Source organism: Haemaphysalis longicornis, unplaced genomic scaffold (assembly GCF_048455015.1).
Source record: "Haemaphysalis longicornis isolate Haplotype H1 unplaced genomic scaffold, Haemaphysalis longicornis Haplotype H1 scaffold_59, whole genome shotgun sequence".
NCBI lineage: Eukaryota > Metazoa > Arthropoda > Arachnida > Ixodida > Ixodidae > Haemaphysalis > Haemaphysalis longicornis.
The window spans coordinates 698,888-716,701 of record NW_027526403.1 but is presented as its reverse complement, the minus strand read 5'-3'; the positions used below and the strand labels follow the sequence as shown (position 1 = coordinate 716,701).

Here is a 17,814-nt window from a genome sequence, read left to right as displayed (position 1 = left end):
CTGCGCCCACTCCGTAATCACTTGCGTCTGTTTGAACAACGAAGGGACGGTTGAGATCAGGCAGACGTAGTGTAGCGGTGTCCGCGACCGCTTTGGAAAGTGTGCGGAACGCCTGTTCCTCTTCGTTTGTCCAAGACCAGCCGACGCCTTTTCGAAGTAGCTGGTGGAGCGGCCTGGAAAGTTCGGAGCAATTATGGATGAAGTGTCTGTTGAAGCCAACCATTCCCAAATAGCGTTGCAAGCTCTTCTCGTCGGTGGGGCGCGGGAATTGCAGTATGGCCTGTAGTTTGTCTTCATTGGGTTTCGCCGTGCCGGGCCCGACAACGAAACCCAGGAGGTCAATCTTGTCCTTGGCGAGCTGTGCTTTTCGAGGGTTAACTGTCAGTCCTGCATTCTGCATGCGCCGAAGAACCGTTTGAAGCTTTCCCAGGTGATCTTCCATGTTATCTGAAAACACAACCACGTCGTCCATGTATGCCATGGCGTAGTTGAATTTGGCATCGCCAAGTATGATATCCATTGCACGCTGAAATGTTGCTGGGGAATTGGACAACCCGAAAGGCAATCTGACGAATTCGAAAAGTCCTCTGCTGCAGATAAAAGCAGTTTTCTCCTTATCCGCTTTGTCTAGGGGGATCTGTAGAAAGCCGCAGCTGCAATAGAGCGTCGTGAAGACTTTCGACGATCCGAGCGAGTACATGACTGCATCGATCGATGGGAACGGGTACGAGTCTCTTGTAGTGATTGCGTTTAAGCGCCGATAGTCCGCGCAAAGGCGAGTGCTTCCATCCTTTTTCTCTGCTAGGACGATTGGAAATGCCCACGGGCTTTTTGAAGGTTGTACCGCTCCGCTGTTCAACATTTCTTGTAGGGCCCCGTCTAAGCGTCCCTGCTTGTGTACGCTCAAGGGCCTCGGATTAAACCGGATGGGTCGAGCGTTACCCGTGTCGATGCGATGCTTTAACACGTTGATGGTTCGGGGGGTCTCCATAAACATTGCTGCAAATGGTTCGAGTACAGTCGCCAGTTTTACCTTTTGGTCTGCTCGTCCTTTAAACGTCTTCAACACCGTCTCTAAGCCCTCTGCTTTGCTGGGTGGCCCGGAAGGGGTGACTTCCGTGCGAAGTTAGAGTAACGATTCCGGCGAACTTGCTCCAATTTTGATCGGTGTGTGGTCGGTCTGGTAGCAATAGTTACCGGCTCTGAGGTCAATTTTATCCCTGCCTTCACGATAAAATTCCATCCTAGGATTGCTGGGCAACAAACACCGGGGATATGCAAAAATCGCTGTCGGTGCTTCCGTGCATCTGCGGTTACGGTGAGCCTCGCCGCCACTAGTGCCGACACGGCTTGGTTGGCGGCCATGCGCACTGTTGTGTTTACTTGGCGCAGAGTCAAGTTTTTTCTTTTGCAACCATTCTTAATGTCGTCTCCAAACACCGAACTTGTGGCCCCCGTATCCAAAAGTGCAGGTACGTCCATTCCTGCCACCTGGATGTTAATACAGGGCATCTTTTCTGGCTCGTTGCCCCGCAGTCTGAATTCCGAAGGCAGGTTGCTCATTGGATTGGTGCTCCTATGCGACGCCTGCAGGGTTTGAAATGCTGGAAGGTCGCCCCTCGGGCTCGTTTCCGCGACCACTTTGTTCGCTACCCATGTCTCTGTATTGGCTAGCGGCCCTCCAGTGACGTTACTACTGAAGGGCGACTGTTCCTCGAAGTCTTGTTGTTTCAGGCCTTCTGTGTCTGGCTGTGTTGTTGTAGGCCAGAAAGCTGGCAGCCCTATGACCGGAATTGCCCTCGGTTCGGGTGCTGCTGAGGTCTCGGGCCTTTGAAGTTGCTGATATACGATGGACGCATGCTGACGACCGTTTCTGCGACCATTCTGATGGGGTTTCTTGGGGTGTGTAAGAGCTGGAACGGGAACGCCGCTTGACTCTGTTAGTGCTGCATACCGGGATGACCAAAAAATGCGGGTTTTCCTGGGTAACGGCCTGTTATACAATGGTTGAGCAGCCCATGTAGGTACCGTGGGTACGTTTCTGTTCCGACGGAGGTTCGTCGACGGCTGCGGTGACATCCATGTGCCTGGTGGCTTAGTTGGTATCCTTCGCCTCATACCGATCGTATTTGTAGTCTCCTGCTGTGGCCGTTGTCTGAGCTTTTGGAAGGACGTGCGGTTCCTCCATTCTCTCTTCCGCTCATTTTCCACCGTTCCTTGGGGTCCGTCAGCTCGGCCCGACGCATATTGCGGTATCCCGTAGACTCTGGATGACAGCCGGCAACGGTTGCACACCATTGCCGGCTGCCTTGGTTTCCCGGCCGGAGCTCCGAATCGGGTGGTCTGGGGCATTGTCTCTGAAAGTGGCCACGACCCCCACACCGATAGCAAGCTGGCCTTGAGTCTTTAGGGCCTCCGCCGGAACAATTGGGCCGTCCCGTGCTCGGTGCGGTTTCGTGCGCTGCTCGGGTAAGCGCAGCCGTCTGGCCATATTGGTCCGCCGGCTGCGGGGCCATGCTTGGTGATCCCATTGCCGAGCTTGTGAGAGCTCCCGCCGATGTGCCCCAAGACGCCATTTCGGCCTGAATGATCGATGCCTTTTTTGCCAGAGAGTCCATGGTGGGTAAGCTGTGGCTACCCAGAAAAGGCTGGAAGCGAGGATAGTATTGCCGTATTGCCCTCATGACTTTTTCCGACGACGGAACGTTTGGGTCCGCGCGTTCATGAAGCTCTTGGAAATAGCGGATGTACTCTATGAGCGTTTCGTCCTCTCTTTGAGCCCTGTATACCAGTTCGTCCTTCATACGGATGGCATAATCTAGAGGCAGAAACTCTTCTTGGAACTGTTCCTTGAAGTTCACCCAACTTGCAAATGTTTGACGGCGGCGCCACCGAGCCGCCGAGCCCGTCAGGGCAACGGGTAAGACGCGCTGTAGCAAGAACTCGTGAGGGAGCGCCTCGGCGCTGCGGTAGTCCTCCATCGCTCCCAGGAAATCGACCGCCGATTTTGAGTCCGTGTGACCTTCGTACGCCGGGACTGCAATGTGAAGCCTGGGGTTTAGTCTGGCCAGTTCTGTGGCGGCCGGAGTGGGCGTAGCTGCCACAGGAGACCCTGCATGGCCGATATGGGCGTGCACGACGTCTGACAGCCGTTGTAAATAGGCTTCCTGTATCTTTGCCGTTTCATTCGTTTGCTCGGTGAACCTAGTTTGCATTGTGCCAATGAAATGGGTTTGCTGTGTAAGCAGTGCGAATAATTGCCCCATCATTGCCACCAATTGGGTTTCCTCCGTGGGGTTTTCCGTTTTGGTCTCACTGCCATGGGATTGGTTGTCTCCTGGGTTGGCCGTCGGCATTGGGTCCTTCAAAATATCCTGCGAGGATTTTGGTGAGGGGTCGACCTTCGGAGCTTCCGTCTTTGCCGCCTCCTTAGTAGCACTCCTAGTGTCTGGCACACCTTATGATCGCTGTTAGCACGGGAACGACGCGATAAGGCAACAGTACCCCAACACCACTGAAGCCGAGTTACCCCAGGCACTACCCGCAAGTCGAAATAACTACGAGTCCCCTAACTGGCTGATGATCCTCACAAAACGAACCGAGGCTCGACGCAAAAAACCACGTTGGGCGCCAGTGAAGGAACTAGCCTTCTTGTAAAGTGGGTACGTGAGCCGCGTTTCGCGTGATGAGGAAACACCAAGACATGGCAGTAATAAACGAACAAGTTTTATTCAACGCCCCGAGAATAAAAACACAAAATTAGCCGGCCTTTACCCAGGCCAGTGAAAATAACAGAACGAAACCCTAGGATAACGAGCCGACAGGCACCATCTCGTGATAACAGGTGGCTGGGCGGAGCAGTGGAACAGTGATCACCAGCAAAGAAGGCGCTATCCTGAACTCGCTTGTCGGGGAGCTTCGACCATTCAACCAGCCGTGGTCAAGCGAAGCGGACACTTACTCGCTTTCCTCGGCGACCTTGCGTCGTGCTGCTGTCCTTCCGTCAGAGTAGGTACGCGCCTCTTGTCACTCGCTTCCACTGGTCAAAAAGCACCGCTAGACTACGCGCGACTGACCGCCCCCTCGGCTTGTATGGCCCCCTCTTATGGGCGCCACTATCTGCCTATGCTGCGCGCGCATTCTGCGTAGAAGATTGGAATCTCCTGCCGGCTGTGAACTACCAGGGCTTCGTCGTGTGTAATGCTGTGTGCCCTGAGGGCGTCCTGCGCGCATGCGCACCACTCACTGCGCCGAGGTAGCCCACAAGGTACATGGTATTCAGAAAGGATAGGGTTGGCTGCACACACTCTTCAGTGGGTGGGGCCATTGTCGCCCGGAAATCATTACCATAACACCCTCTCTCTTTAAACACTGTCCTTGAGGCTGTAGCAATCTGTACGATAATATTTATTAGGTTGATAACGGTAAGCTCCATTTACATCTCTCCTTATTTTGCACTTTTGAGCTCCGATTTTCAGGCACTGGTTGACCAGCTGCCGGAACCATACAACCTAACAGGCGACCTTAATGCGCACAACTCACTTTGGGGCTTCTCCAAAACGGATGCCCGAGGTCGCCTGATAGAGAAGTTTCTTATATTCTCTGGAGCATGGCTATTCAACAAAAAAAAACAGCCTACATACCTTAACTTAGCACACAATACATACTCACATCTTGACTTGGCTATTGGTTTTGCAGTTCTCTTTCCATGTTTCGAGTGGGTTGTGTCACTGACCCATATGGTAAAGACCACTTCAATAACGTATATTGGTACAGGCCCGAGCAGTCCATCTTCCCATAAAAGGTTTAATGAATCAAAAGCAAACTGAAGCACCTTCACACAAACATCTCAACTACACCACACATCCATAAAACACCTACACGTGGAGGAAGTAGCCCAACTCTTCATGGCGCACATCCTCGACACGGCCAAAAAGTCCATTCCCCACGCCTCCGGCGCTCCGTGCAACCAAAGGAGGCCGTGGTAGAATGAGGACTGTAGGCGGGCGCCAGAGGCCCACAACAAGGCGTGGGGTGTCGTTCGCCGCTACCCAACGTCAGATAACCTCATTTCTTTTAAACGGGCAAAGGCTGTTTGGAAGCGAGTGCGTCGTGAGGCGAAAAGGGAGAGTTGGCGCACCGTCCTCACTTCCATCAATTCATACACAGACACACACAAAGTCTGGACACGAATACGAAAACTAAAAGGACAGCAGACACACAGCCTGCCCCTGGTTAGTACAACAGGGGACACACTGGTAGACTAGGCTAACACACTCGCACAACACTTCCAGCTCGTATCCAGCTCAGCACACTACATTAATACTTTCATGCAACAAAAAACACCCGCAGAAAAGAAGCGGTTACGAAACAGGGACAAGTCTTATTCTGCTTACAACTCTGAATTCACACTTTATGAGCTGAAGGTTGCTCTTGCCACGTGTAAGCCTTCACCTCCAGGGGCAGACAGCATTAAAAACACCATGATAGAACACCTATACGCAGACACTCTTGAGACCTCCTACACCTCTGCACCAGAATAAGGCTTTCGATGCAGCTTCCAAGGTGTTGGAAGGTGGCCATAGTTGTGGCCTTTCTGAAGGAAGGGAATGAACCTTCCTCTGCCGCAAGTTATCGTCCCATCGCCCTGACAAGATGCCTGTGTAAACTCCTCGAGAAGATCATAAACCGTAAGCTCGTGTACTTTGTGGAGTACAATGGTCTTTTCGAGGGCGGCCAGGCAGGCTTCAGGGTGGGGCGATCTACCAAAGATCAACTTGTTGCACTGGAATCCTACATGAAAGATTCATTTTTCCACAACCAGTTCTGCCTTACTGTATTTTTCGATATTGAAAAAAGCCTATGATACAGCCTGTCGTTACGGCATACTCAGGGACCTTAAGACATTTGGTGTCTACAGCAGCATGATGAACACTCTTTGTAGTTATTTGGCAGAAGAAACCTTTCGAGTGAGGGTTGGCAGTGCACTTTCCAATGTATATTTGCAAGATAGTGGTGTGCCGCAAGGTGGAGTTCTAAGATGCACGTTGTTTATAGGTAAGATGAACTCCCTCCGAAAGGCATTACCGCCGTTTTCAGGGTGGGGCGATCTACCAAAGATCAACTTGTTGCACTGGAATCCTACATGAAAGATTCATTTTTCCACAACCAGTTCTGCCTTACTGTATTTTTCGATATTGAAAAAAGCCTATGATACAGCCTGTCGTTACGGCATACTCAGGGACCTTAAGACATTTGGTGTCTACAGCAGCATGATGAACACTCTTTGTAGTTATTTGGCAGAAGAAACCTTTCGAGTGAGGGTTGGCAGTGCACTTTCCAATGTATATTTGCAAGATAGTGGTGTGCCGCAAGGTGGAGTTCTAAGATGCACGTTGTTTATAGGTAAGATGAACTCCCTCCGAAAGGCATTACCGCCGTTTTCGGTTCCATCTATGTAGATGATGTGCAAATATCTTTTAAATCCTGTAACCTGTCAATTTGCGAACGTCAAGTACAGCTCGATGTTAAGAAACCTGCTCGCTGGGCGGACATTAACGGGTTTAGACTAAACCCGTACAAAAGTACTTGTGTTGTGTTCTCCCGCAAGCGCGGGATTAATGCAGACCCTGAGATTACGCTTAACCGTGCATCTATTTCTGTTAAAAGGGAGCACACGTTTTTAGGTGTCATATTTGACGAAAAGCTCACGTTCATCCCACACATCAAAGCATTTAAACATAAATGCCTCAAAACACTAAACGTTCTCAAGGTCTTCTCCCACCAATCCTATGGTGCCGACAAAGAACTGCTTCTCCGGGTCTTTACCGCCTTGGTCAGGTCTTGGTTAGACGACGGCAGTGTCGTGTATTGGTCGGCATCAAAAACAACCCTAAAAAGTCTTGATCCAGTATTCCACTTGGGCCTGCGCCTTGCGTCGTGTACGTTCCGCACTACCCCGGTCCAGAGCCTATATGTTGAATGTAATAAGTGGTGCCTTGAGGACCAACGAACGTACATGGACTTTGTCTACGCTTTTCAACTTTCATCGTTGAATAACCATACTTTTAAACCTGTTTTATTGATACATCCACATCGCCACTGTTCGTAAATTGCCCGTCCGTTCCTTCGCCGTTCTCACCCAAGCACACAAGCATTTCTGTTTCCGCTCGGCCGTTGCTCCATCAGAGTTACACTCTGATGGAGCCCGCACTTAAAAGTGGGCATTGGCCGTGCGCTGAAAGTTCCCCGGTGTAAGCTGAACAGCTGCTCACCTTTGACCAAAGCACCGACAAATGGGCCTACAACCGCCCTTCGGCCGCCAGACTTTGCCGTCGTCTTGCGTTATTTTATTGGCCGGTGGCCGTTCAACCTTTAACAACCCATGGCCGTTCAACTTTTACAGACGACGGCTATTTAGCCTTGCTTGAGGGCCAGCTGTTGAACCAGAGCCGCTCAGCCATGGTTGAACTCTAGCCATGCAACATACTCTTCTGGCCGTTCCACTGCAGGAGGCATATTAATTTTGGTGCTGCAGCTTTCATCCAGCCGTACAATGGGTATAGTCGAGCTGTTTCTACATTCAAGTGCCGAATTGATAGCCTCGTAACAGCAGTCATTCGTGCTTTTAAGTAAACAAATAAATTCAGCAACTGACAGACTGTTGAAAACAAAATGTGGTGCAGATTTATTTTCTCAATTGCTGCTCCTACAGTGATGCTGCTTCCATTTGATGCAACCGCTTCTGTTGTCATGGACAGAGTTCGAAAGCAAACCACAACGGCCGTGCTCAGGAGCACCTGCACCACATAACAAAAAGAAAAAGGACGAGTTACACCTCTGTACAGCTCCCAATGTCACGAAACTTGAAAGGCAGTTCGAGGCACCTACAGATATTTACACTGGTAATGTGCAATGTATCTTGCTTTAAAGAGACCCTACAACACTCTTGGAGCAGTGGAAGTAAATATGCACATTGTTTAGATTACACGGCCAGGAATACCTGAGCCAAATAAAACACGTGCACGTGAAGCGGTGGATGCGCAAATCACTGTGAAAGACGCGGAAAAACCAACCGCACTATCTTCAATTTCGCTGATTATGCACCCCTGGCATGGCCTAAACAACGTAAATACGGCCATGGCTGTCCTATTTGCTGTCGCTGGTCAACTTCACAGCTTATTTCTGCATTTCCTGTTCGTCAAGGCTGTGTACCAACCTCTTCTAAGAGTGAACCTTTACTTAGAGTTTTGGGCGTTCAGTTGTGCTTTGAGTGCGCAAGCAGTTTCAGTGTCCGACTAAATAGTCACCGTTCAACGACATCACTCGACAACAAAAGTTCGTTACTGTGAAAACACCCTACCAGACTGAGCACGCGCTTGCGACTACGCAGGGATGCTTGCTTTTTTGCGGCACCAGACGGGAAATAGACCCCTCCACGTTGCAGAGAAAAGAAAATTCCACACCCTGTGATGAAGCGAAGGCCCCCAAACAGAACACCGTGAGCCGCACCCCACTCAAGGTGAGAGCGCACAACTTTCGCGCGTTCAGCCGAGGTGCTACTGAACTACAAATTGGTTAGAGAAAAGAAATATTTTCCAATAAAACAGAAGCCGAGAAAGCATTAGGAAAGGTTTTCAGCCAGAAATTAGATAAAAATAAAAATGGGAAAACGCTTTTCTTACAAAGCTCAGGTTTTCAAACTGTTTCCATGTTTCCTTTCTTCTCAAGGGACGTTTTAGCTCCGAAAAGTTGAGCAGTCGCATATGGTATTTTGCCTTGTTCAAAGTAGCCGAGCCATCGAAACACATGATAGTGTGGTGAAACCGCCCAGCCTACAGGTTTTTATAAAAATAGGAGCTTAGGTTTACGCGAAGGCGATTTTTACAGGGAGGTTATGTGCCCAGGGGGACACATAAATAGGATGTAATTATTGATTTCGGAGCCTTAATTACTAAAATTGACCAAAATATCTTTTCAGTGGCTACCGTAACCAAGCATATTGAGAAGTTAGACGCAATCAGGTTTCTAGGCAGTTTCAATTGGCAGAAATCTTCTGGTGCATCCGTACTCTGCGATATCTAACAGCGGAGTTTAATTGCCATTCGCATGATTACGCATGTAAGACAGTCTGCACGGGCGCAAAGCTCCCCCTTGTGTGACGTGCCTACTGTGTACGGTGTTTAGTTCGACAAAGTGGTGGAGGCGCAGGAAAAAGTGATAACTTCCACCCAATTATTCTTGGCTAGCGGTATTGCAATCTGCTGTACTAGGAACCACTATCGAAACACAGAACAAACGGGAGGGGCTAGGCGCCGGTCTTGACTTCTAACATGCGTAATCATGCGAACGGCAATTAAACTTCGCCGTTTTATATCTCGGACTACGGCTGCGCTAGAAGAATTCTGTCACTTGAAACTGCGTAGAAACATGATTGCGGATAACTTTCCAATACAATCATGCCTGGTTACTGCAGCCCCTAAAACGGTAATTTATCAATTTTAGTTAATTACACCACCTACATCAATAATTACCTCCTAATTCTGTGTCCTCCTGGGATCATAACCTCACTGTAGAGGTGGTCTTCGCGTAAATCTAAGCGCCTATTTTAAAAAAATACATGTCCACGCAACTTTGATCACCCTGTATAAACGGAGCTCGTGCGATAAAAACCTGCATACGCTACGAAACATCTCCATCCCTCACGATGTTATCAACAGCACCTACAATGATTTCAGACTTCCACGCCGCCTCCGCTGCGCCTACCACCTGTCCACCAGCAACGCTAGACATATCGAGCGTCGTCAGCATCAGTGAATTGAATTTAGCTTCCGCGAACCACACCGTGAGAGTGAAGCGGAAGCGGCAAATGGAGCCGTAAAACGTTTCTGCACCGAACTTTAGTCGCGCAAGAAAATGGCTAGCAAAAATGAACTTCTTTGTCCAGGCACTGGAAAACACCGCCGTTCGTCGATCATTTGCAGCAGCATTTCAGCTTATCCTTAGCATCACGTGTTTCCAAAGTGGCAAGCAGGATATCCACAAAGCGCGAACACATGTCACAACACTAGAGAGAAAATGTGCCTTTCCAAATATACCACTAGCAAGCCCTTATTTTGTCTTCACTATCGATTATGTTCGATTTAGCCTATTCGGTTAATATTTTTGTGTCCTGGTTCATTTGTCCATGAGTGCACGTGTATATACAGCACACTGTTTGGTGGCTGGGCACGTGTCCCCGCATGACCTTCGGAATTCCGGTGATTGGTACGGGTGGTGCTAGACATTAGACAGACGCCAGCCGTTCAACTTTCGAACAGCAGGAGCGTGCAGATTCATAAGCGGACCGGATAACGTACGTTTCCAAAACAACTTTTGAACAACGGCTGCCTACGAAACACGAGCACTCTAGAGCTGGACAACAGTCATTCACAACGTGTTCCCCTGCAAGCGGAAACAAAGCGGTCGCCTGGTGGCCGTGCACAGCTGATCATCTTTTGCAAACCCGCTTTCAAGCAACAACGAGTAGTCGGCGGCGGCACACCTGCCGCCTGTCTTTTGATTGAACGTTGCTGGAGCAAGTTCCGTTCATCACCGGTGGTTGATCCGCCCGATAACTTCTGAGTAACTTCCGCCGAGGGGAAACCGTGTTGACGGTTAACGAGTGAAAGCTGACCAACTTAAGAACATTGGCTGCCGAAATGGTGCGCAGAGGATGGAGGCCGTATTCAAACCGCTTATCTTATGTTCAATGCTGGCCAGTTTGTTGCCGATGGCCGAGCATTCCGGAGAACAGCCGTAGATTGGCCGGTCAAGAATCGGACTTGCTGTGCTGCCTGGGCACATAGAGTGAGGCTGGAAGCTTCGGATTTCAACATGTCCTTTTTAGACATTTACACATCTTCTTTTGCTGACGTTTTATCACCCTGGCAGCTTGAACCTGTATGTCTAACTTGTCCTTCATGAAAATTGATTAAACCAGGGTACCACAAACTGCTATTTTGCAGCACTTCTTGTCCCTGAAGTATAAGTATCAATGTGCAGAATTTTATAGTGACGCATCAAAAACTGCCCTTACTCTGTCGTGTGCGGCGCACGGACCCGATTTTAGAGTCTCTGAGACCTTGAACTCGAAAACCAGCATTTTTACGGCGGAAGCCCTTGGAGTTTTGCTTGTTTTCAATCACATATTCCAACATCAAATACCCAAGTCTTTCATTTTCACAGATTCACTGAGTGTTGTACATTCATTATCATCCAACAAGTCTTCTAAAAACCATTTTCCTAATGCAGTGTATAAAACCATTATGTCAGCGTATGCATTAACTGTTGAAGTGATCATGTGTTGGATTCCAGGCCACTCTGGGATCTCTCGAAATGAGACCGCGGATCAGAAGGCCGCTGCTGCTGCACATACAAATACACGGGACATACCAACACTACCCTACACTGACCTCAAGCCACACATCAGACACCACCTTCGAGAAACATGACAAGCACTCTGGAATCAACAGACAGACAACAAACTACACATAATAAAGCCACTCTTGGGACAATACACCACTGACAAACACCGTAGACATACTGAAGTTGCCCTTCCTAGGGGACGGATAGGCCACACTCAAAACACACTCCCACTTGCTCACAGGATTTCCAAGACCCCTTTGTAGTGGGTGAGGAGAGGCTCTATCCGTAATCCAGGTACTACTCTAATGCAAAGCACTCGACACAACACAACACAAACACTTCACCCAACTTTACATACAACACATCCCATTACATCCATCCTTTTTCCTCTCTTATGATCCTACATTTTCTCTCAAGCGCGTTTTTAAATATTTAGCAGAAGTTAAATTCTTAGACTTGATTTCATACCACGCATGATCAGAACCTGGCCTTATACACCAGCATTCCTCAATGTTTTTTATTCATTTTACTTTTGTTCTTGCTTACTGATTTTAGGGTTTACGTTCTCACCTCTCATATTTAACCACTGTTTTGGCGCCTTTGCCCCAGTTGGCCTTGTGCCATTAACATCCAACCATCATCATCAACATGCTAAACATCCTCGTTAGTTACGTGTCAGACAGAACATTTGGAGCTAGAGGTGGTTGTGTACTATCAAAGGTTCAACTGCAAGAAAATGGCATGCCGCAAGGTGGCGTGTTGATCTGCACTCTGTTCATAGTAAAAATGAACTCTTCTTATTCTATGTATGTACATGACATCAAGTTATCCTATAAATCATGCAATATGTAAACTGTGAACGCCAAGTCCAGCTTGGTGTAAAGAAACTTGCCGGCTGGGCAAAAAAGGTTGGCTTTAAATTGAATCCTGCAAAAAGTTCCTGCGTTGTGTTCTCCAAGAAGCGCGTGGTCCATCCAGACCCAGACATTACTCTTAATGGCGTGTCACTTCCTGTGAACAAGAAGCACAAGTTCTTAGGTGTTGCGTTTGACCAAACAAACATTCATTCCCCACGTCAAGAGACTTAAGCATAAATGTCTCAAAACAATGCATATCCTTAAGGTTCTTTCCCACCAATCTTACGGTTCCGACAAACTACTCCTGTTGCGCTTGTATATTGCTTTGGTTGGTTCTCGTTTGGACTATGGCAGTGGGGTGTATGGGTCGGCGACTAAAACAGCTGTTTGAATGCTTGACCCCGTGTTACACTTGGGGCTTCGTCTATCTTAGGGTAATTTTCGGACTAGCCCTGTCGAGAGCCTGTATTTCGAGTGTAACAAGTGAAGCCTTGAGAACCAGCGAACGCACATGGACTTGCTTTATGCTTTTAAAGTTTGATCGCTGAATACCCATCCCTTTTATCCTGTTTGAAGGATACATCCACATCTCTGCTGTTTGTGAATGGTCCATCCGTTCCTGTGCCCTTTCCACTTAGAGTGAGAGACCGAGCCTCGGATCTAAGCGCTTCGTTTTTAGTTGTGTACAGATCATCCTTTTCAGACATTTTACCGCCTTGGAATGTTTGTCCTGTTTTGTCCGACCTTTCTTTCTTCAAACTTGATAAAACACGCGTACTACGAGCTGCAATACTGCAGCACTTTCTTTCTCTTCAGTTTAAATACCCATGCGCATAATTTTACAGTGACACCTCCAAGACCTCCACTATGCTATCCTGCGCTGCTCATGGTCCATATTTTAATGCAGCCAAAACCATGATCGTACAAACAACGATTTTGTCAGCAGAAGCATATGGTCACGAGTGCGTCTGCTATGAGACGGAGCCATGAAGACGATGACGACGAAAGTTTCCTCCACGTGGCCCGTGTAGGAGAGTTCCTGGAACGGCTCTTGCTTTCGAACGCTGATTTCGCTGATCAGTGCTTCGCGTGAGGCCACTTCTTTTTCATGGCTTTTTTTCTAGAGGCATCAGTTCGCTTAATAAATCTGTGTTTGTCTTTGCCCTAACTTCGCCTGCTGCACTTCTTTCAACGGAACACTGGTGGAGGAGCGGGGTATGTCCAGCAGTCCTACCGGCAGCCGCTCATCTAGCCCCGTCAATCCTTATCTCATCGACACGCCTGTCCATCGCAGCAGCCGCCGCCTATTGGGCCTAACCCCTAAATTCGGCCTCCTACCAGGGAATGCTCAGGCGCGTCAAGCTCGCGAAACGTTAACCATGGAGTCCAACAACTCACAGGTGATTTTCCAACAACCTCGGCAGCCACCCAACTTCCATGACAAAATGTACGAAGACGTCGACGACTGGCACCAGTACGAACGAGTCGCTTCATATAACCTCTGGAATGCCGTCCACAAACTAAGAAATGTCTACTACTCGCTAGAGGACGGTGCCCGTATATGGTTGGAGAACCATGAATCGAGCCTTCGAATGTGGGACGACTTCGGCCACGACATTCGCGAGGCATTCCCGAACGCAGATCGTCGGGACAGCGCCTTGCAGCTCCTTGAATCGCGCGTGCAGAAGCCACACGAAAGTGTTCCAATGTTCGCTGAGGACATGGCGCATCTTTTCTGCCGAGCGGATCCCGACATGTCCGATCCGAGAAAGCTGCGGTACCTTATGCATGTCGTGAAGGAGCAGCTCTTTGCCAGACTCGTGTGAAACCCGCCACAGACTGTGCCGCAGTTTATAAAAGAAGTTACCCCCATCGAACGAGCGCTACGGCATCGCTGACGCCATTACAACCGAATGGGCAATGCGACTTCTGCGCACGCCGCCATTCTTTCACCAGCCAACGAAAATTCGCTGCGTTACCTCGTCCGGAGCATTGTCCAAGAAAAACTGAGAAAGCCTACCGCAAGTTTCTCGCAGCCAGCCATTGCTACCATCACTGAGGTCGTCGCGAAGAGATTCGTGAGGCGATTGTCCCACCTGAACCCAGCCCAGAAGTTTTACAACTGAGCTACGCGAATGCCCTGGCTCGTCAGTCGTCTGCACGGCCCTCTTTCCCAACGCAACGATAGCCACCTTCTGGGACATGGTCTCGCACTGAGCCAATCTTCCAGCCACCGATACGCAAGACCAACGTATGGTGCACCGCAGACCAAACACTGCTATGCTACCACTGCCGTGAGGCGGGTCACGTGTACCGTCGCTGCCCATACCGCGAGATGGGACGTGCCGGTTTTTAACCCGCCGCTCGTCGCCCTCCTCGTTTCGGGGAACGACAACCTGACATCGACGCCTATCTCGCGGCGAAGCAAGAGCAGTCTGTGAGACAGTGACCACGCTCGCCCTCGCCAGCTCGTTTGAACACTTCGTTCAATCGTCAAAGCTCTCACGATGCGTCAAGGGGGAGGTCTCCAAGTCCCCACAGGGGAACTAGAACCAGCAACCTCTGGAAGCAAGGTTGCTGCCGATGGAAGGTCCAAGACCCTCTAATGTCGCCGGCCGTCGATCGGCCTACAGGGGAAGAATGCGCCGATGAAGTGGTGAGCGCCGATCTTTCTTTTTTAATCGACGGGCAGGAAGTAACTGCTCTTGTGGATGTAATGAAATGGGCCGGATCACACGAAACGGAGGGGACGCTCTTGGTGCGGATGAGAAAAAGACAATATATTTACAGACTCAGCAGCACAGAAGGTTCAAGCAACGACGAAAGGAATTCACGAAACGTTACAGAGACACTCAGCTAATGAACACAGCCCAAATGGCCCGCTCCAGCACCCGCAACTACAAAATCCGCGACCATCCCCGCGTAAACGTCCCGAGGGCGGGAAACGCTCACAGTCGGTTGTAAGGGATGCGGGTGCCGACGTCGCCCTCGTAGCAGTGTTCGCGTCATCGAGGTTGGCACCACAGGTTCCGATGCCAGAAGACTCTCAGCCAGGTCCGCTGACGGGCTTGCTCCCGCCTCGCGCCCGGTCACGCGCCATTCGGAACGCCCGAGCCAGGTCGACGGTGGCCCGTGCTGGCGACGATGTCCCGGTCCTTGGCGGCGACGCCCGGAACCGTAGCGGAGACTGGCGACGGGCTTGCCTCACTGTGGCACGTAGACCGGACGTCTTGCCGTGAGGTCGCACAGAGCCTTGCCCCCGTTCAGTCCGCCTTCTTCCCTGGCTGCGTCTCGCTCCTCTGTGCTCGAGCCTCGTTCACCTTTTCTTCCTCCAACTCCGCAGCAGCCGCTTGGCCTTGAGCTTCGCCTTTCTCGCGTAGAATAGGGCGTCAGTCCTCTTCCGGGGTTACGTTCCATCACAGGGGGCACTGGCGCAGATTTTTCGATAATGAGCCAAGGACTTGCAGGCAAGCTCAGAAAAGTAAAAACGCCAAGGACTGGGCCACAGATTCGATCCGCAGACGGCGACGTAATGACGCCCACGGGGAAGTGTACTGCGAGAATCCGTATATTACGAATTTTTTTGGCACTTTCGGGATCCTTCCTCCGGGCTGTGGAGACCTTATCTCGGGAATGAACTTTCTGCGAGAATATCACGCCATTAACAATATCCAAGAGCGCCTAGTCACATTCTCTACTGGCGTCACGGCTCGAGACCTCGATTACGACCAATGCTCGTCTATCTCGCATATTGTTGATGAGAACGTTGTCTTGCTACCGAGGTCGCGCGCCTTGGTTTCCGCGAAGTGCGAGGGTTCCTGGTATGTTGAAGGGATAGCTAAAGCAACAAATGACCTTCTTTTCACCCGTGGCATCTCAATCGCACGAGCAGTAGTGTACCTAAATGATACTTGCACCGAAGTACTTCTAACAAACTTAAGCAACGAACGCCAGCAAATCTCAAAAGCAACCGCCGTAGCATGCTTTCAGAACATTGAAGAAAACTTGAAATGTCTTGCCTTACAGGCCGAAACATCGCCAGGTGGTGGTGAACCCTCCATCTTCGACATATGCCCTCGTCTACCAGCCACGAAGCCACAATGCCTGCTGGAGCTATAACAACATTTTATTGATTGCTTCTCTTCTACAACCAAGGTATGACAAACGCCCCTTATGAAGCATCGGATCATTACCACGGAGGATGGGAGACCTCTTCGCCACATCCCGTATCGTGTCCCTCCCAAGGAACGAAACGCTATACGGTACAGGTAAAAAAATGCTGGAGGACGATGTGATACAGCCATCGCAACGCCCCAGGGCTTCTCCTGTTGTTCTGGTGCAGAACAAAGATGGTAGTGTACGCTTCTGTGTAGACCACCCCAAGATAACTAAGTCACCAAGAAGGATGTGTACCGGCTACCATGAATCGATGACTGCCTTGACAGACTGCGCCCCGCACGGTCTTTTTCGTCGATGGATCTCAGGAGTGGTTACTTCCAGATCGAGGTCGATGAACGGGACCGAGAGAAAACTGCATTTGTGACACCGGATGGACTTTATGAATTTAAGGTTCTGCCTTTTGGTTTATGCTCAGCTCCAGCAACATTTCAAAGGCTCATGGACACTGTCTTGACCGGCCTGAAATGGCAAACGTGCCTTGCGTACCTCGAAGACGTGGTTAGCTTTCCCGCCACTTTCAAGGAGCACTTGGAAAGACTTTGCTTGGTTATCCAGTCACTACGTTCAACGAGACTCACACTCAAGCCGGAGAAGTGCCATTTCGGTTACGAGAAGCTCCGCTTTTTAGGCCACGTCGTTAGACACGAAGGAGTACAGCCAGACCCTGACAAAATTGCAGCTGTCGCCGATTTCCCGAAACCTACGAACAAAAAAGGCGTACGCCGCTTTTTGGGACTGTGCTCATATTAGCGCCGATTTATTCCAGCCTTTTTCCCACATCGCAGCCCCCTTAAGCCGCCTAACCTGAGATGATACCCGATTTGTGTGGAACAAGGAACAGCAAACGGCATTTAATGAGCTGAAGCCGCGCATGCCAACACCACCGGTGTTAGCCCATTTTGATGAAGACGCGGCGACCACCATCCACATGGACGCAAGCAATATCGGATTAGGAGCAGTTTTAGTACAAAAACAAGATGGTGCCGAAAAGGTTCTTGCTTTCGCAAGCCGGACGCTCTCCCATGCGGAGTCGAACTACACGGCAATTGAAAAAAATGCCTTGCGGTTCTATGGGTGGTGTTGAAATTTCGGTCTTATCTTTATGGACGGCCGTTTCAAGTCGTAAGCGACCATCATTCACTATGCTGGTTGACGAGCCTTAGAAACCCTTCGGGGCGCCTTGCGCGCTGGAGCCTGAGGCTCAAAGCATTCTACATAACCGTCGTTTATAAATCTGGACGACAGCACTGCGATGCGGACGGTCGTTCCCGAACTCCACTAATGCCTACAGACGATGAAGAATACGACATTCCGTTCTTAGGAGCTGTGAACACGACCACCATGTCCCAGAAGCAGCGCGAAGACCCACACC

General features: G+C 49.9%; 1 protein-coding gene across 1 annotated transcript in view; it reads left to right on the top strand.

The window, feature by feature from the left end:
- LOC144141005 (uncharacterized) overlaps window positions 1-14,089 on the top strand; it is a 46,163-nt gene extending 32,074 nt beyond the window's left edge. Inside the window, exon 3 of the mRNA XM_077672485.1 lies at window positions 13,688-14,089. Within this exon, the coding sequence (XP_077528611.1) occupies window positions 13,688-14,089 (402 nt within the window). The remainder of the gene's footprint in view (window positions 1-13,687) is intronic.
- Window positions 14,090-17,814: the final 3,725 nt, after the last annotated feature.